Source organism: Charadrius vociferus, unplaced genomic scaffold (genome assembly GCF_000708025.1).
Source record: "Charadrius vociferus isolate BGI_N301 unplaced genomic scaffold, ASM70802v2 scaffold234, whole genome shotgun sequence".
Taxonomy (NCBI): Eukaryota; Metazoa; Chordata; class Aves; order Charadriiformes; family Charadriidae; genus Charadrius; species Charadrius vociferus.
Window position 1 is genome coordinate 49240 of NW_009648148.1, and position 21421 is coordinate 70660.

Consider the following 21421-nt stretch of genomic DNA (forward strand, 5'->3'; position numbering starts at 1 on the left):
TTCGGAATAAAAGGAATTGTTTCATTTGGTAATGTAAATGAGAATGAGCACTCACTTAGCATCTTTACTGCCTTCAATATATTACTCTGAGAAAATTCCTATCATGCTATCTTGAAGTCTTTACTACTGGCTGAAATTAGATAGTCTTGGCCTTTAATGAAACTGATCAAACAAAATTGAAATGGAAAATATTCGTAAGTGCTGTACTGCATGATTTAGGTTTTCTTTCATCAAATAACTGAGAAGAAATAATCCAAGATGCATGTTATGTTAGATATGAACAAAATAATTAAAATAAATAGACTGGGTATTTGGCATATTAATACGTACATTTAACAAAAACTTCACATTTTTAGTTGACATCAGATTTTCATTTGGTATATTGATTTTTGCTTGTTGAAGACAAATTTTATGCTAGTAACACTGGTAGAAAAAAAAATAGGTTTCTTAGTTCTTTGTCTATAGAACTTTTCTTCCCCCAGTTTTAGTAAGAGGCCTTTTTCTGTAGAAACCCCTTTTAGTGTTCCTAAATACTTATGGAATCACAGTGTGGGGATAATGCTTTATATATGGAACTTACTTGGTTTATAGCTAATACTGGAGGTACTTAAGGAATTTTGCTGAGAAACTAATCTACCATTGACAAATAGTCTTCTGCAAAGCACAGCCTTACAAAATCTGAAAGGCACCTCTAAATAATGAAACTGCATATCCTCTATATATGATTTTTAAAAGTTTTTCTCTTATGCTGCATATGAAAAAACTTTTTTTTTCTTTTAGAGTGGTGTGTTGTTTTGCTTATCAAGAAGCCTAACCTTTTAATCTATTTTTAAACATCCACAGAAAATGCAAATCTGATTTCCATTTTCTATGCATGACCAACTATATCGGGCTCTCTATTATTTATGTCTCTGTATGGAATAAAATGTTGATTGTATGTGTTTACTCATTCAATGATAAATTATATTGTGTGTGTATCATATCTATACATATTCATTCTGTCTATATGTCAGTGAATGTAAAATTTAAAATTAATAAAATTGCATTAGGTGAGCTTTCTGTATGACTTTTTTTTTACTGTAATGGCATATCTTAGCAAAAATTCTGTCTTAAAAATCATTTAGAACTCGCATTTGCTGTCATTTTAGATCAAGGCAGTTGTATGTCAGTTACAGGGCGGGGGGGAAGGGAGCAGAAAAAAGCTAACCCATCTATGTGAACTGCTAATTGAATGTGTTTTCTTCTCAGCATATTTAACATAGTCGTGTCTGTCTACATAACTCATTCAAAGAAATTGGCATTTATGTAGAGGAAAACAGTGTCTTCAGTCATTACCTACAAAATACGCTGAAGACTGCTCAGTCACTAAAGCTGCCTTTGTGATGTCAAGTTGCAATACATAAAGACAAAATTGTTTCTTTAAAACTTGTACATAACCTTCCCTTACCAGTAATTCTTCTGATGTCTGAATGTCCCTAAATAAGGAAGAATAGTTCAGTGACCGGGTAAAAGGCAGATGCAGAGTGATTGTTTAACGCTTCTCTTAGCACAAACGAGATTGCTGCTACCTGATGATTAAGGACTAGCCTACCTGGCTGAGATTACCCATTTTAAAAATTTTCTTTCTCTCTTTGATGTTCCTCCTTACATCTGTCTCAGCCTGGGAACGTGTTTCTTTGAGTACATGGTAGTGCTCTTACAAATGTATCAAGCAGGAGGGGGAAATGTGCTAATGGAATTTTCATTGAACGTTTTGTCCGTAATGCTGTGAACTTGAATTCAAAAGGTTATGCTCCAAGTCTGTTTTTAGAATCTAAATTTAAGAGAATTCTTTTTTCCAAGACCCTTAGCGTTTCTGACTTCCACTGGATTTCAAGTATCCATTGAACATAAATAACGTTGCATACATTGGGCTTCCAGATTGTACAAGTGTTCCTTGCCTGTGGAGATTTTACTGCAGAGACATATTTAGAATTAGATCTTCAAATCCTACTGTTGTTTTTTTTCATCTGGCTGGAAACAGTATCCAGAGTTGTGTACATAGACACAAGGCAGCTTGACTGACTGTGTTAAAATAACATTTGCTTTACTGTGTAACTAACAAATGGAAAATACCATGTAGTTCAAAACTTTTTATTGCTGTTTCAGGAATATTTGTCCAACCATTTGTTTTTCAGGAAACTACTGTTCTCTTCTACGGTTTTGCCTTGGTTGGAATGATAATAGCTTTTTTCCTGTTGATTCAAACATGTCCTTGGACATACTATGTATACTGTCTCTTGCCAGTAGCTGTATGGTACGCAGTTGTGAGAGAGTAAGTAAAGAATACATTTTACGAAGAATGTTTTATAAAACCGCGTCTGTGCTTCCTTTTTGTTGACAATTAAATTTTTTCCATAAGCTTAGGAGAAAAAGTTAGATAAAATTTTATTAAACTGCCTGAAATGCTTCCTGAGACGGGACAGGAACTCTGTTAATATTAACCAGAGGGGACTCTGGTTAATATTTCATTTGACATCTAGAGTAGTTTCCAAACTGAGTGATACAGCTGCCAATTCTAGAAGATATCTTTTCTATTAGCAAAAATAAATTAATGTCTTTCCAAGACAAAATGTTCTTAGTACTCTTGTAACTGTAGCAAAAGGATGCTAAAATCTTGGGGTGAATACATGTAGCAGCTGACTTCTTTGGTAAAGTGAGACAGGTTGTTCCTTTTCTTCAGTAATTTTGAAATAGTCTGATCCTGCAGAGTGTCAAGTATGCTGAACTCCAGTTGCTTTTGGAGAACATGTGGTGGACATGTTGAGGAATGTGCTCTGTTACTGAAACAAATTTGCCTTGTTTGGGTCTCCTTTTATTCCAAATCCAGCAATACTTGTTACCTTCTGATTTCTATTGCTTACCTCATCTACTGGCAATTCTGTAGATACCAACTCGGTATTATTAAGAGAACATGAGACCAACTGCAGTTAGATAATGAGCTGCCTCCTAAACCACTGGAAAAGCTAACAGGGGATTTTTTTTCTGTCTCTAAAGTTTCTGAATGTTTCATCAGTTATGACGGACATTAAGCACAGCATAACCAAAAATATTCAGAAATGCAGAGTCGATTTGGATAAAGAGTAATCTGAAGCTTGTCCAAATCCTGGTGAAGATGTGCCAGAAATAGGAGGGAAAAAGCTGGAGGGTTTTATTGTAAATTTTTATATCAAGTAAAACTGGGCAGAAGGATCCTCAAGCCATCACCTTCTCTGTTTCTAAACAGCAGACAGGATCAGCAGTACCTGAAATATTTCTTGTGCTTTTACCCCCTCCCCACCCTTCAAAGGTAAAATCCTTTATTATTTCTGTTTTTTAAAAACAATTACTATCTTGTTCCATCATTTTGAACAGACTTCCTGTTATTCAAGACCTTGCCAGAAATCTCTTGTCGCTTCGTATTGGTCAGTCTATAGGATTTATCTTGGTTTGTACACTGGGAATTGAAATACTAGTAAGTATTTTATCCAGCGGTTATCTCATTGCTAGCATCGTACCTGTTTGAGGAATTGTAGGTTTTATTAATGTGCTTGTTTTTCAGTCTTCTGTTGGATTTTCTTTTTTTTTTTTTTTTTATTAGGTCTTCAGCTTTTTCTACCGCTCTACGCTTACTATTGGTCTTCTTGTCTTTGCTGGCTGGCCAGTGGTCACACAGCTGTGGGTTCAAGCAAAGGTACTGTATTGCTTTGCTTAAAAAGAGGATTTTAAATGGCTAACAGCTGATTGCATCTTAGGATATTGGGACTGGTCTCTTTGGAATGCTGCTTTAGATTCTTGTTTGGTTATGCTCTTATTCTGATCTCTGTCATGAGCAGCACGTAGTAAGGCAAGGGAGTTTAATATCATCTGGAGAGATCTGTTATACAAGACAAGCAATAAGACTGCTTAAAAATTTTGGGGTAGCTATGAGTTAGCTATCAGTTTCCTGTTGTTAATGATAACTAAAAAATGCTTGACTTAAAATCATATGAAATGCACATCATTTATCAAATTGTCACAGTGGCAAAAGTGTTGACATGCACGATTGGTGAAAGTGCCACCATTTAACTAATATGATCATGTATCGGGGAAAAAAAATGAAGATAACTGAAAAATATTTGTCAATTCATAATTGTCTGCAGTCTGCTGGCACATGTTGTTCCTCAGAGGCAGCTTTCTGTACTGTTTTTCCCAGGAAAAAGCTCAACTTTTGTAGATATGGGTTTGAAGTGGCAGAACCTTTAATATAAGAGACATTTCTTCCATTACTTTATTCAAACATCTCTTAGTTCATAGGATACCTAAAATCTAGAGTTCTGGGGTAACATTAACATTTTAATTAAAAAAAATTGGAGTCAAACTGCTAAGTCTTGCTTTGCAAGAACTGTCAAGGTGGAGGCTTGTATTTGTTTATTTACAATTTTTTTTATTGTAATTGAGCAGCTTGTCTTAGAGCTGGCTATACATGGAAGATGTTTTGTAGCACGGAAAACTTCTTTTCAGGAGCTTGAATCTGACTTGAGCTTGAAAACTTTAAGTGATACAGCTCTTAATGTCTTTATTTAGAGTAAAATACCTGGGATTGGTTGTTGGGGTTTTTTTTCCTCTCCTAGCAAAGAATTGAGAACTGCTTAGATGATTATGGTAGTTAAATCAAATGGCATTCAGATTCAAAGACTGGCAAATGTTAACATATTGCTAGAGAATAGGTGATTAGTTAGCTGCTGCAAACTTCTGATGAGATTAATTTTATTCCTTTCTTCCATAAGGTTACTCATCAGCTTTCTGGCAACGGCAGTGTGTGTGAAGGCCACACTTTGAGAAAGTGATTTTAAGTATAAGCTTAGCTTTAATTCTCATAGTCTTTGATAAGATTTTGACAGCTGTGTAAATGAGATTCTTTTCTGTATTAAGTTGAAGTGCTGTAATACCAATGACCCTGTGCTTGCTCTTAAGTTAATTATTCTTTTGATAGATGCAGGAAGTTTTTGCCTGTGGGAGACGCTAGTAGCCATTAGTAGTTCTCTGAAGTATTTTTTTTCTGATTAGACAATTGTCTGTCCACATGACCTCCAAAAAATCCCATTTGTTTTTCTTCTTTTAGACAACAGCATCGATCTGGACTCTTCTGTGTGTGCTCCTGGCAATATTTCCTTTAATGCCTGTTGTAGGAAGAGAACCAAACATTTCTCTGGTGTAAGAATCTAATCTTGTTCTTTAAACTTATTTCCCTCTTTGATATTCAAAATTTAGGCTGACTTTTGATATATGCAAGGAATTGTATTATTAAAAGCTGGCTGAGACAGGTATTGAAATTCAGAATTTAAATAACATGATTATAGAGACCTCAGTTATTCACTAATGTGAATGAGAAGAGACTTTAAATTCTTTTGCCACATCGATTTGCTCTTTGTGTTATTCTGTAATTTCTTGTAGAGGGAAACATTTCTCAAAATACAAAAAATTGCAAATTTTACATGAAGATAAAGGTCATCATTAAAGGAGGAGCTTCACTGGGGTGCAAACATGGTAAATACCGCTGACATATGTGAATAAGAAAACTTATTCAAAAGCAATTTACTTTGACAGCATCTTTCTGAATTCCTTCATCTAATTTTGAGTAATCTGTCTTTGAGTAGCACTCTGTACCTAATGAGATATTGAGGGAAATAGAACAAATAGGATGGGCAGAGCTCTCTTCTTTCTTAGTGTCTCCTTTGTCTCTTCTTTTTCCATTTCTGCTTCTCTGTTCAGCATTTTCCTTTCTGATGCTGCTTGTCTGGTGTTTTCTACAGTTGTTGATTTGCGGGGTTTTTTTTGTAGTGCTTCTTTATCATCTGTCCCTCTCCTCTTGTGAGCTACTCTTTCATTCTCTCATATCTGGATGCAATCCAGGTGGTTGGCCTGAAGGCGTTAGGCTTGTGGTAGCATTGTAGTTACTGCAGAGAGAGACTTGAATTGCCCTGGACTGCAATGACTCCTTCTGCTGTCTGTCAGAAGATACTGTGTCCTGTCAGAGCCAGGGTGCCTGATCCTCAGTAAAATACGGGGTTTGAGCAGTAATACATGATTGCGGCTAGAATTATGAGCCCAAATATTTCCAAAATTATTGACATTCTGCCTCAATATTTTTCAATGTGATTTAAATCTATCTATTGAGAACCCTTCTTAATCTTGATGCTTTGGGCACATTAGAAATACTCAGGACAGATTTGCTTTGGGTGTATTAACAACCTCTTAACTGTATATATACATGCATGCATTTCTGCTGCTCCAAACTGAGGGGTTTTTGTTCTTTAGAACATTTGATCACAGCTTAGAAATCAAAATGGAATTAAATTACCTTCAGATCTTCCTCCTTGACACTTCTTTCCATTCCCCTTACCCAGGCTGTACATCTTCCTATTTGTTCTTCTAATGAAACATTGTACCTCTGTAACAGTTTGCGCCCGTCTGAATCTTGTGAAGGGAGTTTTGAAGCTGAAAAGGCTTGAAGCAGCAATTAAAAATATATGTATATGTGACACTTCAGGATATTGAAGATATTGGAGTTGCTGGGAGAGGAGATACAGGAGAGAGAAATTAGAGTGCCAGTGAGAAATAGCTGCATTTATTAAATCTTTTCTTGAGCGGTGGCACTGTGTGTCAGGTCAGGGCTTCTTCAGTACATTAATAAAACTTGTATGGTACGAACAGGGAGCTCCTGACTCAACTCAGTCATAAAAAGGAAGCATACAGGAGGTGAAAGCAGGGTCAGATGACCCAGGAGGAACATAGAGATGCTGTCTAAATATGCAGGATAGGTTAGGAAAGCCAAAGCTCTCCCAGAGTTGAATCTGGTGTGGGATGTAAAGTGCTACAAGACAGAATACAGCAGCAAAAGGAAGACTAGGGAAAATGTGACCCTGCTGCTGATTGGGATGGGGACCTGGTGATAAAAGACATGGAAAAGGCTGAGGCCTTCTTTTGCCTCCACCTTTACTGGTAAGACTGGCCATCAGGAACCCCAGCCTTCAGACTGCTGAGACCTGTGGGAAAGTCTGGAGCAAGACACAGCCTTAGCGGAAGAGGATCAGGTTAGGGAACACTTAAACAAACTGCACATGCGTGAGTCTGTGGGCCCTGATGGGATACACCTAAGAGAGCTGCAGGAGCTGGCTAATGTTGCTGTGCTAGTCTTTGAAGAGTTGTGGCGACAGCTGGTAGGAGAGGTTCCTGAGGACTGGAAGAAAGCAGATGTTCTTACTGCTCTCTTCAGGAAGGGTGACAGAGGATCCAGGGAGCTGCAGGTTGGTCAGCCTCACCTCAATCCCTGGAAAGGTGCTCAAGCAACTAATCCTGGAAGCAAACCATTTCTAAACATAGGAAGGACAAGAAGGTGATTGGGAGTAGTCTGCATGAATTTGTGAAGGGGAAATTATGCTTGACCAACTTGGTAGCCTTCTAAAATGAGAAGACTGGCTCAGTGAGCCAGAGGAGGGCAGTGAATATTGTTTATTTTGCCTTCAGTAAGGATTTTAGTACTGTCTCCCATAACATCCTCATACACAAACTGATGATGTACAAGATCAGTGGACAGTGAGGTGGACTGGAAACAGGCTGAACTGTCAAGTTCAAAGGACTGTAAGCAGCGGCACAAAGTCCAGCTGGAGGCCAGTCACTATTGGTATACAGCAGGGATTGGTACTGGGGCCAATAATGGTTTAACATCGTCATTAGTGACCTAGATGATGGGACAGAATGCACCCTCAACAAGTTTGCAGGTGATACAAAACTGGGAGAAGTGGTTGATGCAGCGGATGGCCATGCTGCCCTTCAAAGGGACCTCATCAGGCTGGAGAAAAGGGCAGAGAGGAAGCTTATGAAGTTCAAAAAAGGGGATGCGCAAAGTTCTGCAGCTGAGCAGAAGTAATTCCTATGCATCAGGACTGTCTGGGACCAGCTGGTTTGACCACAAGCCACCAATATGCCCTGTGCATGAAAGGCCAGTGGTGTCCTTGGCATCACCAGGATGATGGTGAGGAAGGTGATTATTCCTCTCTACTCAGCCCTGATGAGATGCATCTGAAAGTGCTGTGTCCAGTTCTGGGCTCTCTGGAAAGAGAGATGTGGACATACTGGACCAGGTCCAGAGAAAGACTATTATGATGAGTAAGGCATTACAGCAACTGTCACAGGTGAGCGAGTGAGAGGTGGGACTGATTATCCTGGAGGAGAGATTGAGAGAGCTGGAACTGGTTATTCTGGAGAAAAGAAGACTCAGGAGGATCTTATCAAGGTACATAAATACCTGTCTGGGAGAGAAGAATAAAGATGACAGATTCGTCTGTGTACAGTGAAGAGAGAAGAAATGGGCAAAAATTCAGGAAATTCCATTGAAATGTAAGAAAAAAGCTTTTTTTTACACTCGGGGAGGCCAAGCACCGGGACAAGTTCCCCAGAGAGAGGCTGTGGAGTCTCCATCAGTGGAAGTATTCAACAGCAGCTAGACATGGCTGTGAGCATGTCTAGTTGGACTAGACTGATCTCTCTGACTTTCAACCTCTGTTCTGTCAGTGAGCAGCCCGCAACTGTGTTCGTGTATCGGTTAGATCATTACTTGAAAATTGCTACTGAGATACACCTATGTAGCCTGATTTTACTGAATATCAAGTATCTGTACATTTTTGTGTTATGCCTGAGAAAACACCATGAGTGGAGCAGTCACAAAAGGACATTTTTGTCAGTAGTCTCAGTGGAGATGCCAAGGGACAAGTGGAAGCGAGGGCTGCATGGTTTGACTACTTGCATATCAAGATTGTAGCATGACAGAGGAATACATGCAAAAAACTAGTGCTGCCTTTACAGTTCCTCTGCTTACTTGATTACTGAGTGGAGACAATCAGAGGTGATATTAGTATTGATCTTTTAGTGAATCGTGTCTATTATTTTAGAATAGTGTCATAATTAGCAGGTTTGTTCAATAATGCCAAGCACTGGTTTTTTTTTCCTGTCTTTATGTGATGAGTGACGATCTTCCGGTTAGTCTTGCTATTGCATTTAAACAAAGTAATGTATGTGATAGTAATGGTGGTGTAATTACCCTGTTCGATGACAAACCTGACAAACAAGGGGTGACAGATCAGATGTGTGGCCAAGATTATTTCTTTTTTGCCACTGCCATGAAAAAGTGTAACTGTATTTGTGGATGGCAAGCTTGTATGAAAAAAAAATAAAATAAACCAAAAACCCAAACCCACAAACACACCCCCTCACCCCCCCAAAAAAAAATCCCAACCAACCACTAAAAAAAAAAAAAACCCAACCAAAAAAAAAAACCCAAACCCACCACCTCCTGCTTTATTCTGGATTGGATTTTGTTTTTCTGAAGCTGGATGTTGAAGTTTCCTTAATGTATTAAGTCTTGATTTCGTAATGAATTCTTCCATCTTAGTGAAGAGCACTTCTATGAAAACTTCCTTTTGATGATATTTCTTGGGATTTTATTGTTCTTTTGTTTTTACAGAATAGCAACTGGTTTGCTGACTGTTTTGATCTCTTCCATCTCATTGACGTCTCTTTGTAAAAGTGAAAATAAGTGCAGAAAAAACGAACATCTGAGAATACATTTTTATCAGGTCAGTTGCTACTTTTCAGTAATTCTGAATATTAGAACATTTTTACATGCAAATTTTTACGTGCTTTCTAAGTATGTGTTCCTACCAAGGCCACAATTTTTAAGAAGAAAATGATTGTTCCTAAGAGTTTGCCCCTTGACTGTTTCAAGAGGACCATCTGCTCGTGGTAATAGGCATTTTTAAATATCATAATGCTGTGTTCCGAAAAGCTCATTCTGTGCATATTTATATGTATTGATACATAGATGTGCATACACATTTCGATGCTCTGCTTGGAGAGTTTGAGAGTCTGTCCTGCCTTCACTTTGTGTATGTAACTTGCAGTGACCTTTGCAGGAATTGCACGTGCACACTAAGGACAGGCTTGCTGGTTCAGGGGGTTCTGCCCAGTTTCTGGCTGTTGAATAACGATGTCAGACTGATACGGAGCTGGTTTTCTGTTGGTTAAATCTTCTTCCAGATGAAATATGAGATTTTCTTTTTCTTTATAGCTTCATGAAATAGGTAGATCTTTTCATAGTAGTTGCTAATTAAGTTCTAGAGAGTTTTTAAGATTTTAATAGTACCTTGCACGTCTGCTCTCCCTTTTTTTAAAAAAAACTTATTACAAGATAATGGTTTTATTTCAGGACCAGCTTTATTGGAATGACTCGTGTGCTGGAGTTTCCTATTGCCCTAAGCAATGCTTTCATTATATCAGTGCTTTAGGTATGGAGCTCAAATTGGTTAAAAGGAGGCGAGGAAAGAATAATGAATGCTTTTAAGCCTTTACCTGAGCGCGCACACACGTATAATGTGTTGATGGTTTCTCTTTAACTTTTCCGGCTTAACTGTGGAAAAGAGGTATCAGTGCCTTTCCTAAGCATTTAGGACAGATATTTCCGATATATACTCAGTAGTGGATTTCTTACTGGAATGCCTCGAAACAAATGGAGGGGGTGAGAGAGCAGCTGGGTGGGCATCTGGCATCCAGCCAGTGTCAGCTCACCACACAACTGCTGCAGCATCTCATGCGGTGTAACTTTGTGGAGAAGCTCACAGATGATGATGATGAAATAGATCTGTAGTTAAAAAGTAACGCCAGACTATTCTTGAGCCGACTTCAGAGAATCGGGAAATACAGAGCCCTGAATAACTTAATTAGATGAAAATGTTCTGCCTGCTTGTTCAGGGAGTAACATCTTCGTTTTTCTCCCAACCTTCAAGAAGATCATAAAGCTCCTTAAATTGCTCCTTAATCAGAGGATATTTTACAATAGTGACATCTAATTACTAGTCTCTATTAGATTTTTATTTCAAAAGCTTACTTGGGAGTGGAAAACATGGTATCCACTATTCACACTGAGGGTAAGTAAAGGATTGGGAGAGGAGGAAAGGGACATGGCAAAGGTATTATATGTTCCTAAGTAAATAACTTGTTTTGAGCTTAGGTTGCATTTAGTTGCTTTGAAATATACAGGAATATGGAAAGAAAATGTTTCAGAAGACTAGTATTTCTAGGCAACGGAATTCCCTCGTTCTCCTTTTTCTTTTGAGTTGGAGTTTTCAGTGGGGACAGGGAAGGGCGTAATCTTCAAAAATGCTGGTTTGTAGCATTTTGAACATGAGTGTTAATTTACAACTCCCAGGCAGTTTTAAGGGTGAGATGAATCATCTAGTCAGATGAAGCATACCTATTTTGCAATGACATACAGTGATCAGGGCACTGACATTCATATACATAAGCACACAGGATCAGGTTCCTGCTTTGCATCTGATGAGGGGTTTCTTAAAACTAGTTTTTGCGGCTTCCCCGTATGTGGTGTTTGGAGGCAGTCACTGAACATTATGATTTCCTCTAATAACATTGTTTCTTCCTAGACAGGAAACTAAGATCAGTTGTTTGATGTTTCTTTGTTTTGGGGAATCAGAAGATAGGTTAATTTGCTACAGGTCTTTGTGTGCCGCTTTTCTGGCAAGTATTGACTGAAATGGTGTGGAAAATATGGTGACCCTTCCTCATACTCACTATGGTGACTCTTCCTCATACTCTTTACGGTTTGTCTTGGGGATTCCCTTAGCCACTCTGCTAACCTCTTTTGTAGGTTCAGCTCTGACTAAGAGCCTTTGAATTGCACAATGGAGAAGGAATAGCTGATGTTTCTAGGTGGTTTTTTTTCCCCTTTTAACAAAAAGCCTACTGATCTGGCCAAACTTCTCTGATTAGAATCCCCTTACTCCACCCCTCGCCCTTGTTTTGGTAGTGTCTGTGTGCAAGAACCCTCTTTTAAATCTTACATTTCACCCATCTGCTCATTTGGAATGAGGTACATTTTCATACAAGAAATAAGATAATATTTCTGAAAGACTGAGGTAGTTCTTATTTGCCTGAGTTATTCTTCGTATGTTATTTTGGAATCGCAGCTGGATAAAGACACTTCCCTTTTCAGTTCTCTTCCAATTTCAGTCAGAGGAAGAGACGGATTCAGCATAGCCTCGGCTTTTTGTTGTGCTTGTGGTGAATTTTCCTCTCTTCTGAAGACAACTTTTTTCTTTCTTGTCCAAGCGAGCTTCCTTTTCCATCTGGGAATTAGCCTGTAGTGAAGACATGCCTGGTAAGGAACAAAGCTTGTTCCATTACATTAATTGCCCTCCTGTTGGTCAAAAAGAAACTGAAGACCCTCAGAGTAAGCAAAAAACCCCAGCTAGTGTGCATGTAGTCCTCCACAGAAAAGATAATCCCCTTCAAACTCGTCCTGAACTATGTATTTTTGTGTTGGTCTGTCCGTGAATGGAACAGAGTATACACTTTAGCAACTGAGTATGTATGGATCTGAGAGGCCATTTACAGGCTGTGCATTTTTCACTGGTTTTTGTACCTGCATGCTCTAGATCTCCAACATAGGTAGTAACCTTAAAGAAACAAGAAAGTCCCAGACAGCCAAACAGCATGATCAGAAATATTTTTCAGCAAAAGTGTATACATAAGGACATTTTAAAAGGTAAAAATGCAAGCTTGAATAACTTCATACGGTTACATATACATTTCTGTTACAAAATCTTCAGTTATGTTTAGATCTAATTTTGAATTTTTGATACATGTCACTGTTCGCTTGAGGCAGAAGATACTAATTACACCCTCACAGTTTCTGTAAATTGCCAAGAGTTTCTCAGCTTTTCTCTTGATATCATTAAAGCAGGAGTAACATATTTTGCTGAATTTTGTTTGCTATGGCAAGGAGAGGATTGTCTTTTGGTTAATGCTACTTTTATCTTTGGGAAGTCATTAAGGCTTCAGGAATGGTGAAAGCAGGAGTTATTTCTAGTCCACCAGATAGATTGCTGCAGTGCTTACTGTTCAGCTTAATTATTTTTTTTCTGGAGTAAACACCAGTTTCTTTTTGCCAGCAGTTTCATAAGTGAAGTCCGGTCTTTGCTTCACTACCGAAAACACTGCTATTTCCGTTGGTTGATCATGTTGGGCCGTGTTGTTATTTCTAGGATGCTTGAGCTTCATGTGGGTCCCAGGTGGTCAGTTTATTAGTTTCCTCCTCTAAATTAGGAGGATAAATAAACAGAAGAAACCCATGTAATATTGGTGGAACTAGGGAACCAGAGGAGCGTTTTTGTCCAGCCTTGTATACAGTCCAGCTGATGGTGCTGGTTCTCCTATCATTCTCTCTCTGGGTTGTTACCATGTTAGGTGCTTAGGTGAGCTCCCAGCCAGAACCGCCGGTGAAGAGATGCTGGGACTGCAGATGTCACCCTTGCTTTCCTCTTTCAAGCTGTGACCTACAGATGAGTGTTTCTCAGAGGCCAACTCTTAAACTGTTCAAGAATAATCTCTGAACTTTGGAGGAGGTTGTGAAGGGGGAAAGAGGACAGATTCTTAGCTGGAGGCCTCGGTTTGCATCTCCAGGTTGTGTCTGCACTGTTCCACAGTCCTGGAGTTGTTGGTCACATTGCTCTCAGCTTTCAACATTACTTAAACTGTGAATGCAGTTTAGTCTCAAAGCTGGGCCCTTCCCTGGACACTGGCATAGATCTAGCAGCAGTATATTACGTTTGCTAATGTGCCCAGGTCATCACAAGTCTTCCAAGGCACAAGGTATTTTATGGGAGATGACACAAAGTAAGGGCAAAGTGACTTCACCAGTGGCTAGAGGATAGCAGAGGGATTACCAGAGTTCATGACACTAAAAGAAGTTGAAAAGGTATATCAAAGGGGAGAGATGTGGCCCGAATACAGCAAAAGCATCCCAAATAAACATCAGAGGTCTAAAGGGGCCAATTCCCTGAGCTTTTGGAGGCTTAGTGCTTCAACCTGGCTTACTGATGTCACACAGAAATAAAAGTTACGTGTTCTTGTGGCCTGAAATTAAATAGAAGCAGCAGATACTAAGCACCTGTGAAACCAGGCCAAAAAATGCTGACTGCTAAGTGTATCCTCTGGACAGGTACCACCGGGTATCACAAAGGGTATGTCTGCTGGGGAAATGGCAGCTATTCGTATGGTAAAAACTGATGGATGTGAACACTGTGTAGTTGCTTTGCACAAAAAAAGCCACAACAGCAATTATATCTTGTAATGGCAGTTTTAAAGCACACATTTGCAAGGTACCCTGTGTGCTTGATTTGCCTTTTAGTGGAACCGCAGAGTTGTGAATAAATAGCAGTAATTGAAAATTTGGCTCAAGCATTTTCGTGGATAATTGTCATCTTTCAAAAATAACTGACTCATGGGGTAATTTTCCTAAGGTAATTTGCACCTGTGTGATGACTGAATGGTGTCTCTTGAATTAGTCAAGGAAAAAAAAGACCCTCTTCACCTTCACTGCTTCCCTAAGGCAGAGGGCTCTGCTTGAGGTGGTTCAGACATTTTCATTTGAACACTCTGCAGAGATTGCAGACTCTTGAAATCCACCTCCAGTCTCCTCAGCTGCTGCTGTCTCTTCTAACAGGAGCTGTGCTGCCCGTGCAAAACCTTTGCCTTCAGTAGCCTTTCCCTTTATCCTGCAGTGAAGCCGGAGGTTCTGCTAGTTCTTTGTGGCTGCTGTTTGAGGACAAGTGCTCCTCGAAAAACTGGAGGCATATGTTTTCTGTGGTTTACATCAGTGTTTGGGGTTAGTCTTGACAAAGAGCATATAATGTCAAATCAGTGAGCCAGAGCACTTGTTTAAACTATTTAAAATAGCACAAATAAATAATAATATGAAGAATTTAAAAAACCCTAGAAGGAAGTTTTAAAAAGCGTAAATTGTAAAAAGCTAGAGATACTCAACACTACATATCAGGCTTCCTGTTCTTATGTTGATTCGCATGAGGTGTTTATGCAACTCTAAAGCATATTTACATATTTAGTATGGGATGGCAGAGATCCATACATTAATTACGTGTTTCATTGTCTGATTCTTCTTTCTAGGTGTTGAGTATTGCACTTTCGACATACGTTGTGAGCAGTACCCATGACAGTCTTAAGAACAAACAGGGATTGCCTATATTGAATCAAATTGTTAGCTGGATGACTCTAGGTAAGAACATCTTCCCTCCTAAACTGATAGTTTGTGGGGTTTGTGGTTGGGTGGAGGGCAGTGACACTCTTACTAACAGCTTACTTTTGCACATGTTCCTTTATTTGATTCCTAGTAGTTCTTATATGTGTTCGCTATTCTTTCCTAAGTGAGTTTTTTTGACGAATGTGTTAGAAAGTCTTCTAAAATACTACTTCTTTGTAGGTTTGTAATAAAATACAAACAACTTTGATTTACAAGTAGCTTTATCTTTTGTTTAGAATATTCTGAATATCTTGAAGACCCCTTTTAGGGATATAATAGTATAAATGCCCTTTTTGTTTCACTTGGAGCCAGATAGGGGGTGATCTGAGATGTTCTGCAAGCAATCCAGTTAAGCATAGGGAAGCAAGGAAAAATTTTTGCTGTATTTCAATAGAAAACCTGAAGTTGCAGCTGATGGTGGAGACCATTGGGATATGGAAGTGCTTTTCAGAGCTGCCTTGCAAAATACCTGTGAACTAATGATGCTAATGTATGGTTGATATCTGTTAGGGCCTAATTATTAAAGAAGAAACAATTTACAAGTCTATGGATTTTTCACCACTCTAAAATTAAAATCTTAGGATGATCAAACAGAGCAAATGTAATTATCACTGGGATTGTGGAGTACAGTAAAGCAATACCTTTGGTATTTCAGCTATAAAATAATTTCTGTAGGGCTTCATTAGAAAATGTTAGGCATTATTTATCTGGAATGCGGGATTTGTTTTACACCTAAATGTATCCCATGCAAAGTTTGATAGCAGCTCTTTGCTAAAAGTCAAGACAAGGAATTTAAACATTGCTTAAAGGAAGAATTATGACTCTTGTTATCCAGTTGCTGGATGTCTTATATATTGTGTACATTTCTGTACCGGTGACATTGTTTTAACTTAAGCAGATGTTGTCAGTTTTAGCAATCCTGCTTCTGTTTGAGCAAACAGATTCAAGATTAATACAACTGGTTGTGATCGGTGTATGTGTGAGCAACGGTCTCTTTGTAATGTAGTTTTCTTTGGAACGTTTTCCTTTACATCATGCTTTCCTAACTCCTCATGGCCTGCTAAGCTAAGTGGAGATCTCTGTGCAGATGAATTCCTTGCGGTTGTAAAGTCGATGAAATCAATGATGTCCTGCTTGGCTTACTGGAGCAGGAATTGAGGGTAAAGGTTATCTTTCTCTTCTGTATAAGGGTGAGAGAAAAACATTTTTCATCTAAGAGATGATTTCGCCAGTCAGAGAGGTCTAGAGTTACGAGGAAAAAGTATATTAGAAATTCTCTTTACTCTGGGTGATGCTTCTATGGTAAAAATAAAGCTAAAAGTGAAGTAAACTGTATATACCCAGAAGTCTATTTGTTGTCATGGTGGTATTGAATATTTTAGCAAAATCTTTCAGACTGGAAGTAATCATTTTAAGTGTGTATGATATACAAGGTAGGAGCTTTATGCATTTGTTGAAGTTGTTGTACATAACTAAACACAGAACTAAGCAGGTAAAAAGCAAGGCGTCCAACAACACGTCCTCAGTACTCTTTGGCTTGTCACTAGCTAACCACAACTAGCATCTGCTTTGTCACTAGCATCTACCACAAACATGGCATTTTAAGAATTAAGGTACAAAGTTCTCTGCTGTGGCTTTTCCAAGGTTGGTAGCATTACAGGTGGTCAGACTGCTCTTCATCTTTTTGCTTAGTTGTGGAAGAGTGACACTGTTACTTGTTGAACTCTCATTTTGCACCTCTGTGCATATTTATATAATCAGAAATATGCAATTATCAGTATTTATTCATAAGTGATAAGCTGGAAATGAGACTTCTGAAGTTTTCCAGCAACTTGCTCCCTCCTCCCCAGCTCTTCATTCTGATGAATATGAAGTTTAAAGTTTTATTTTAGGCCTAATATTAGTTGTTTGAAGAGACACTGGTTTTTTTTGAGAACCGGGCAAATGAATTGGTGATGGTGGGTTTCTGCAGGCCGGTGTCCAACTGGCTTTAGCTGTTATGCCATATGGTTGGTGCAGTATACCTTAACCACCAACATGGAGGCAAAACCAGGAGTCATAAAGCTAATCCACATGCTTCCCATGTTCTTCAGAACCATCTTTGTTAACAGATATTTCTAAATGAATGTATATTATGTTTTAAAGTTTCTATCAATGGAGATCTGCCATAGCAACTTGCCAAATTTTGAGGAATTTAGGGTCATGACTGCATGCAGAGGACATACAGAGATTTGTATAGGTTAGCCAGAAACCTGCAGGTCTTTTGATGGTTAATATCTGATGTATCACATCAGAGATGGAAGGGAATATCTAATTACCATCTACCAGCCACTCATCTGTTCTCATCTGTGATTGCGCTCAGAGAGCAATACACATCTGATCTGTTGAGTGTCATTCATAGAGGCTGGTTGCCACACTGAATTTTTCAGCCATTCTGACTTGTAGTGAGGTCCCTGGAGTTCCTCCTTGAGCTGAGCTGCCTTTAAGTATAGAAAGCTACAAGTGATGCTGAAAGGCTGAAGCACCCTTGAAATGAAGTGACTTACTCTGCAATTGTAGCAGTGGCCAAGGCTAAAAGCCAGAAAATAAAACATGCTGACCCACAGGTTTTAGAAACAGTCTCATCTCTCTTTCGTCGATATGTTTACTGTAAATACTAAAGTATACTATGACAATGAAAACAAGTGAGCACTTTCCATATATTATAGTTTTATTGTGGCTCCTTAATAGAGTGATTATTAATTATGACTTACTGTTGATGCAGTCTTTGAGTGATTCAGTAATGTGAGGGCACTATAGCACAATAAAGAATCATACCAATGTTACTTCTCAATGGACTTCTTTATAAAGACACAAAATTTTTGTATTAAAAAAATCAGGTTTCAAGATGAAATCATAGCAATGCTTTTCTTTCTCCCTTTCCTTGTTTCAGGCACTGGCCACTTTTTCTGTGCTTTTCTTCCTCTTTACTCACTCTTCCAGTAGCCCATTTCCTCTCTTCCCAATTTTCCTCACCTCCTGCAAACCGCTGGGCCCTGTCCCCACCTGTAGAAGTTTCGCAGCTCGTGGAGTCTATTTAGGGGCAGCACGGACTCTGCTAGCCAGGGCTGACTGGGCAGTTGACCAGTGGACTGCACTAAGGAGTGAGTTGCACTTCAGAGTGCGCAACTCTTAAGATCCCACACCTGCGTTAGACAAATGTGTTACAAGATTCATGCAAGAGGCATGAATCACAACAGATAGGTTCCCTGTAGTTCCTTTAAATATTCCTGTTTTAAACCTTTCAAGTAGAGAAGCTTAAGTTGATAGTTTCTGTATTACCAGTATTTTCAGTTGTAGCTCAAAACGTGACAGGTTTCCTAATCTAGTCCAGTGGAGCAGTGGCTCTGTAACTGCAGTCTTTGAGCTGCTGGAGGTCCTTAGGGCCATGGTAAGTGGTTCTTAGAGTTGTGTTAAACAATCAAGTTTGACAGTTTTTTGGGATAATGCTTCTGCATTATCTTAAGGGAACACTGGTTCATGAGAAATTATTAAGAGTGTGAACTAGAAGCCCAGGGAATTAAGGGACAGAGAACAAAAATTACTTTTGATAAATATTAAACACTGCAAACATTGGGTTTTCTTTAGCAAAAGTAACTTCTGAAAATTAGGGCATATATGACCAGTATTGAATTTCTGTACATAAAGCGTCAAGATTTGAAGAATGTTGTCTTGTTACCAAGGATGAAATGTTTTACATGTAGTGACTGATGGATCTCTTTTTATTGCAGTTTCTTCCTCAGTGTTGCCGTTACTGAGCCCCACGTTTCTCTTTCAGCGGCTGTTCAGCATACTGCTCTCCCTGATGTCTACTTACCTGCTCCTCAGCACAGGGTACTTCTTTCTTACTCTGTTTAGCTTGGTCTCACATATGAAAATCAAGGGCTAAATATGAAACTGTCTGCTGAATCTAATGAAAGTTTCTGTGTAACATGCTTCCCGCTGTAGTCTCACCATTTATCTCCTTGTTTATTTCCCTAAATAAAATTTCCGGGGAACTTCCATATTTCTCTTTGTATTATAACCAGTCTATTTCGTTGACATTCCTTTCAGCTAGAGCAAGCAGTGGCTGAAAGGGGTATGTATTCAAACAATCTTGCACCAAAATAAGGAAGTCTGGTTTAGTTTACATCTTTTGTTGTTTTGGCATGTGCCTTTCTGCTCGCAAACAAAAGGAAATAACTCTTTTCCCAGCTGCTCAGCACTGGTGTCTAGCTATGGCTTAAATGACATATGACAGGAAACAGGTAGCCCTAAAATGAGGGAAAATTTTATTCGGAGAGGTTTTAATAAAAGTAACTTTTTGCAAAGGGATGCTAGTCCCCATATGGCTCAGCCCCATAAAGAGTAGGCTTTGCTTCTTTTCACATAAAAGACAGACACCTCAGAGCTCTTAAATGAAGAAAACACTATGTCAGCAAACCCTTTTTTTCCCAGACTTAGTAGCTCTTAAAAGCATAATTAATGGGGAGTGTAGGAACTGTTCTTTCCGCCTCCCCTCCCACTTATCCTCTGAATTTAATCACGCTGGAAAATTAAGTGGAATAAAATACCTTGCAGCAGACATTTTGCAATAGCTGCCTCTTGTGGATCCTCTCATTTCAGATGAAGCATATCTCTTTCTTTTTAATCTCCTGCCTCCCCTTCCTCCCATTCCCTGTTAAAGTTTTGATCCTAATGTTATTCCTGTCCACATACACACTCTTACACTTGACCCTTTTGGCCTGTCCTACCTACTGGATAAAACATTAATGTTACACTCTCTCAGGCTGGTAACATCCCTCTTTGTATTTTGGCCCTGCACCAGACCACTTACACATTGACAGCTCTCTACGGTCTTCCTACAGTGTTCAAATAGACCAACAAATTTTGGAATAATTCTTTAAAAACAAAACAAAACAAACCCAAACTCCTGAGGTTGACAACAATAAAAAGCCCCCAACCCAAAACAACCAATCATAGCAAAACCAAGATGCTCAGTGCCAAAAGCATCCAGTGTTTCTCTCCTCAGTGCTCTGTTGTGGCATGTAATGATAACCCAGTGCCTTGCTTAGGTAATTACAGCACCTCTCTCAGTACAGTTAAATGGAAGTATTGAAGCCAGTTGAAGACCATGGTTGCATGGAACTGGTTGTCACTGACTCAGTTGAAGACATTCAGTTTGCAGGCAAGTGTAGACCACTGTGAGGCTTGCAGGTACTTTTGTTACTGATAACCCAAACATTGTCATCCTTATATTCATTAACTGCTTGTAATTCTGGTAATTAAAGCAGCAATGTCTATCCACATTTTCTTTTCGAGTTTGAAACTACTTTGCAGCTGCTTTAGTGGGGAGACACAACACAGAAACAATATCAAGATTAACTTTAATAATTTTCTCATTTTTAGACAAGTCTGTGTCCAAGAAGGAAAAAAGTAAAAAAGAAAAATTACAGTCTTGTCAGTATTAGTGTCACAGTCAGTGTCAGTATTATAATTTTATCCTGAAAGAAAAAAAAACCTAAGAGGCACCATGAAGTGCAACTGAGATCTGGAAGGCTGGGAGAAACTAGTATTATCCAATGAGAATCTACACATCTAAGTTATCTGGGGGTTTTAATCTCTCATGTAAGTATACTCATAGTTTGCTGTGTTTGAGTGCTGTAGGAGCCAGAAGTACTCTGAGGTTGAGGGTCTAGCTAGAATAGCTTAGCTGCCTTGCTTAGAGTGACTTGATGCTGCTATTGCAATGGATTGGTATGTGGTAAAGAAAAGAATCACAGAATGGTCAGGGTTGGAAGGGACCTCTGGAGATCATCCAGTCCAACCCCCCCACCAGAGCAGGGTCACCTAGAGCAGGTTGCACAGGACAGCGTCCAGGTGGGTTTTGAATGTCTCCAGAGTGGGAGACTCCACCACCTCTCTGGGCAGCCTGTTCCAGTGCTCCACTACCCTCAAAGTAAAGAAGTTCCTTCTCATGTTAAGATGGAACTTCCTATGTTCAAGTTTGTGCCCATTACCCCTCGTCCTATCACTGGGCACCACTGACAAAAGACTGTTCCCATCCCCCTGGCACCCTCCCTTTAAGTATTTATAAGCATTGGTAAGATTCCCCCCTCGGTCATCTTTTCTCTAGACTAAAGAGACCCAAGTCCCGCAGCCTTTCCTCATAAGAGAGATGTTCTAATCCCCTAATCATCTTCGTAGCCCTTTGCTGGACCCTCTCCAGCAGTT

General features: G+C 39.1%; 1 protein-coding gene across 1 annotated transcript in view; it reads left to right on the forward strand.

Moving 5' to 3' along the window:
* The window catches only part of PIGN (phosphatidylinositol glycan anchor biosynthesis, class N), a gene marked incomplete at its 5' end in the record, with an annotated part of 88315 nt that overhangs the window by 45342 nt on the left and 21552 nt on the right, over positions 1-21421 (forward strand). Inside the window, 7 exons of the mRNA XM_009883949.1 lie at positions 2178-2314; positions 3394-3493; positions 3620-3712; positions 5123-5214; positions 9524-9635; positions 15037-15145; positions 18940-19042. Of these exons, the coding sequence (XP_009882251.1) occupies positions 2178-2314; positions 3394-3493; positions 3620-3712; positions 5123-5214; positions 9524-9635; positions 15037-15145; positions 18940-19042 (746 nt within the window). The remainder of the gene's footprint in view (positions 1-2177; positions 2315-3393; positions 3494-3619; positions 3713-5122; positions 5215-9523; positions 9636-15036; positions 15146-18939; positions 19043-21421) is intronic.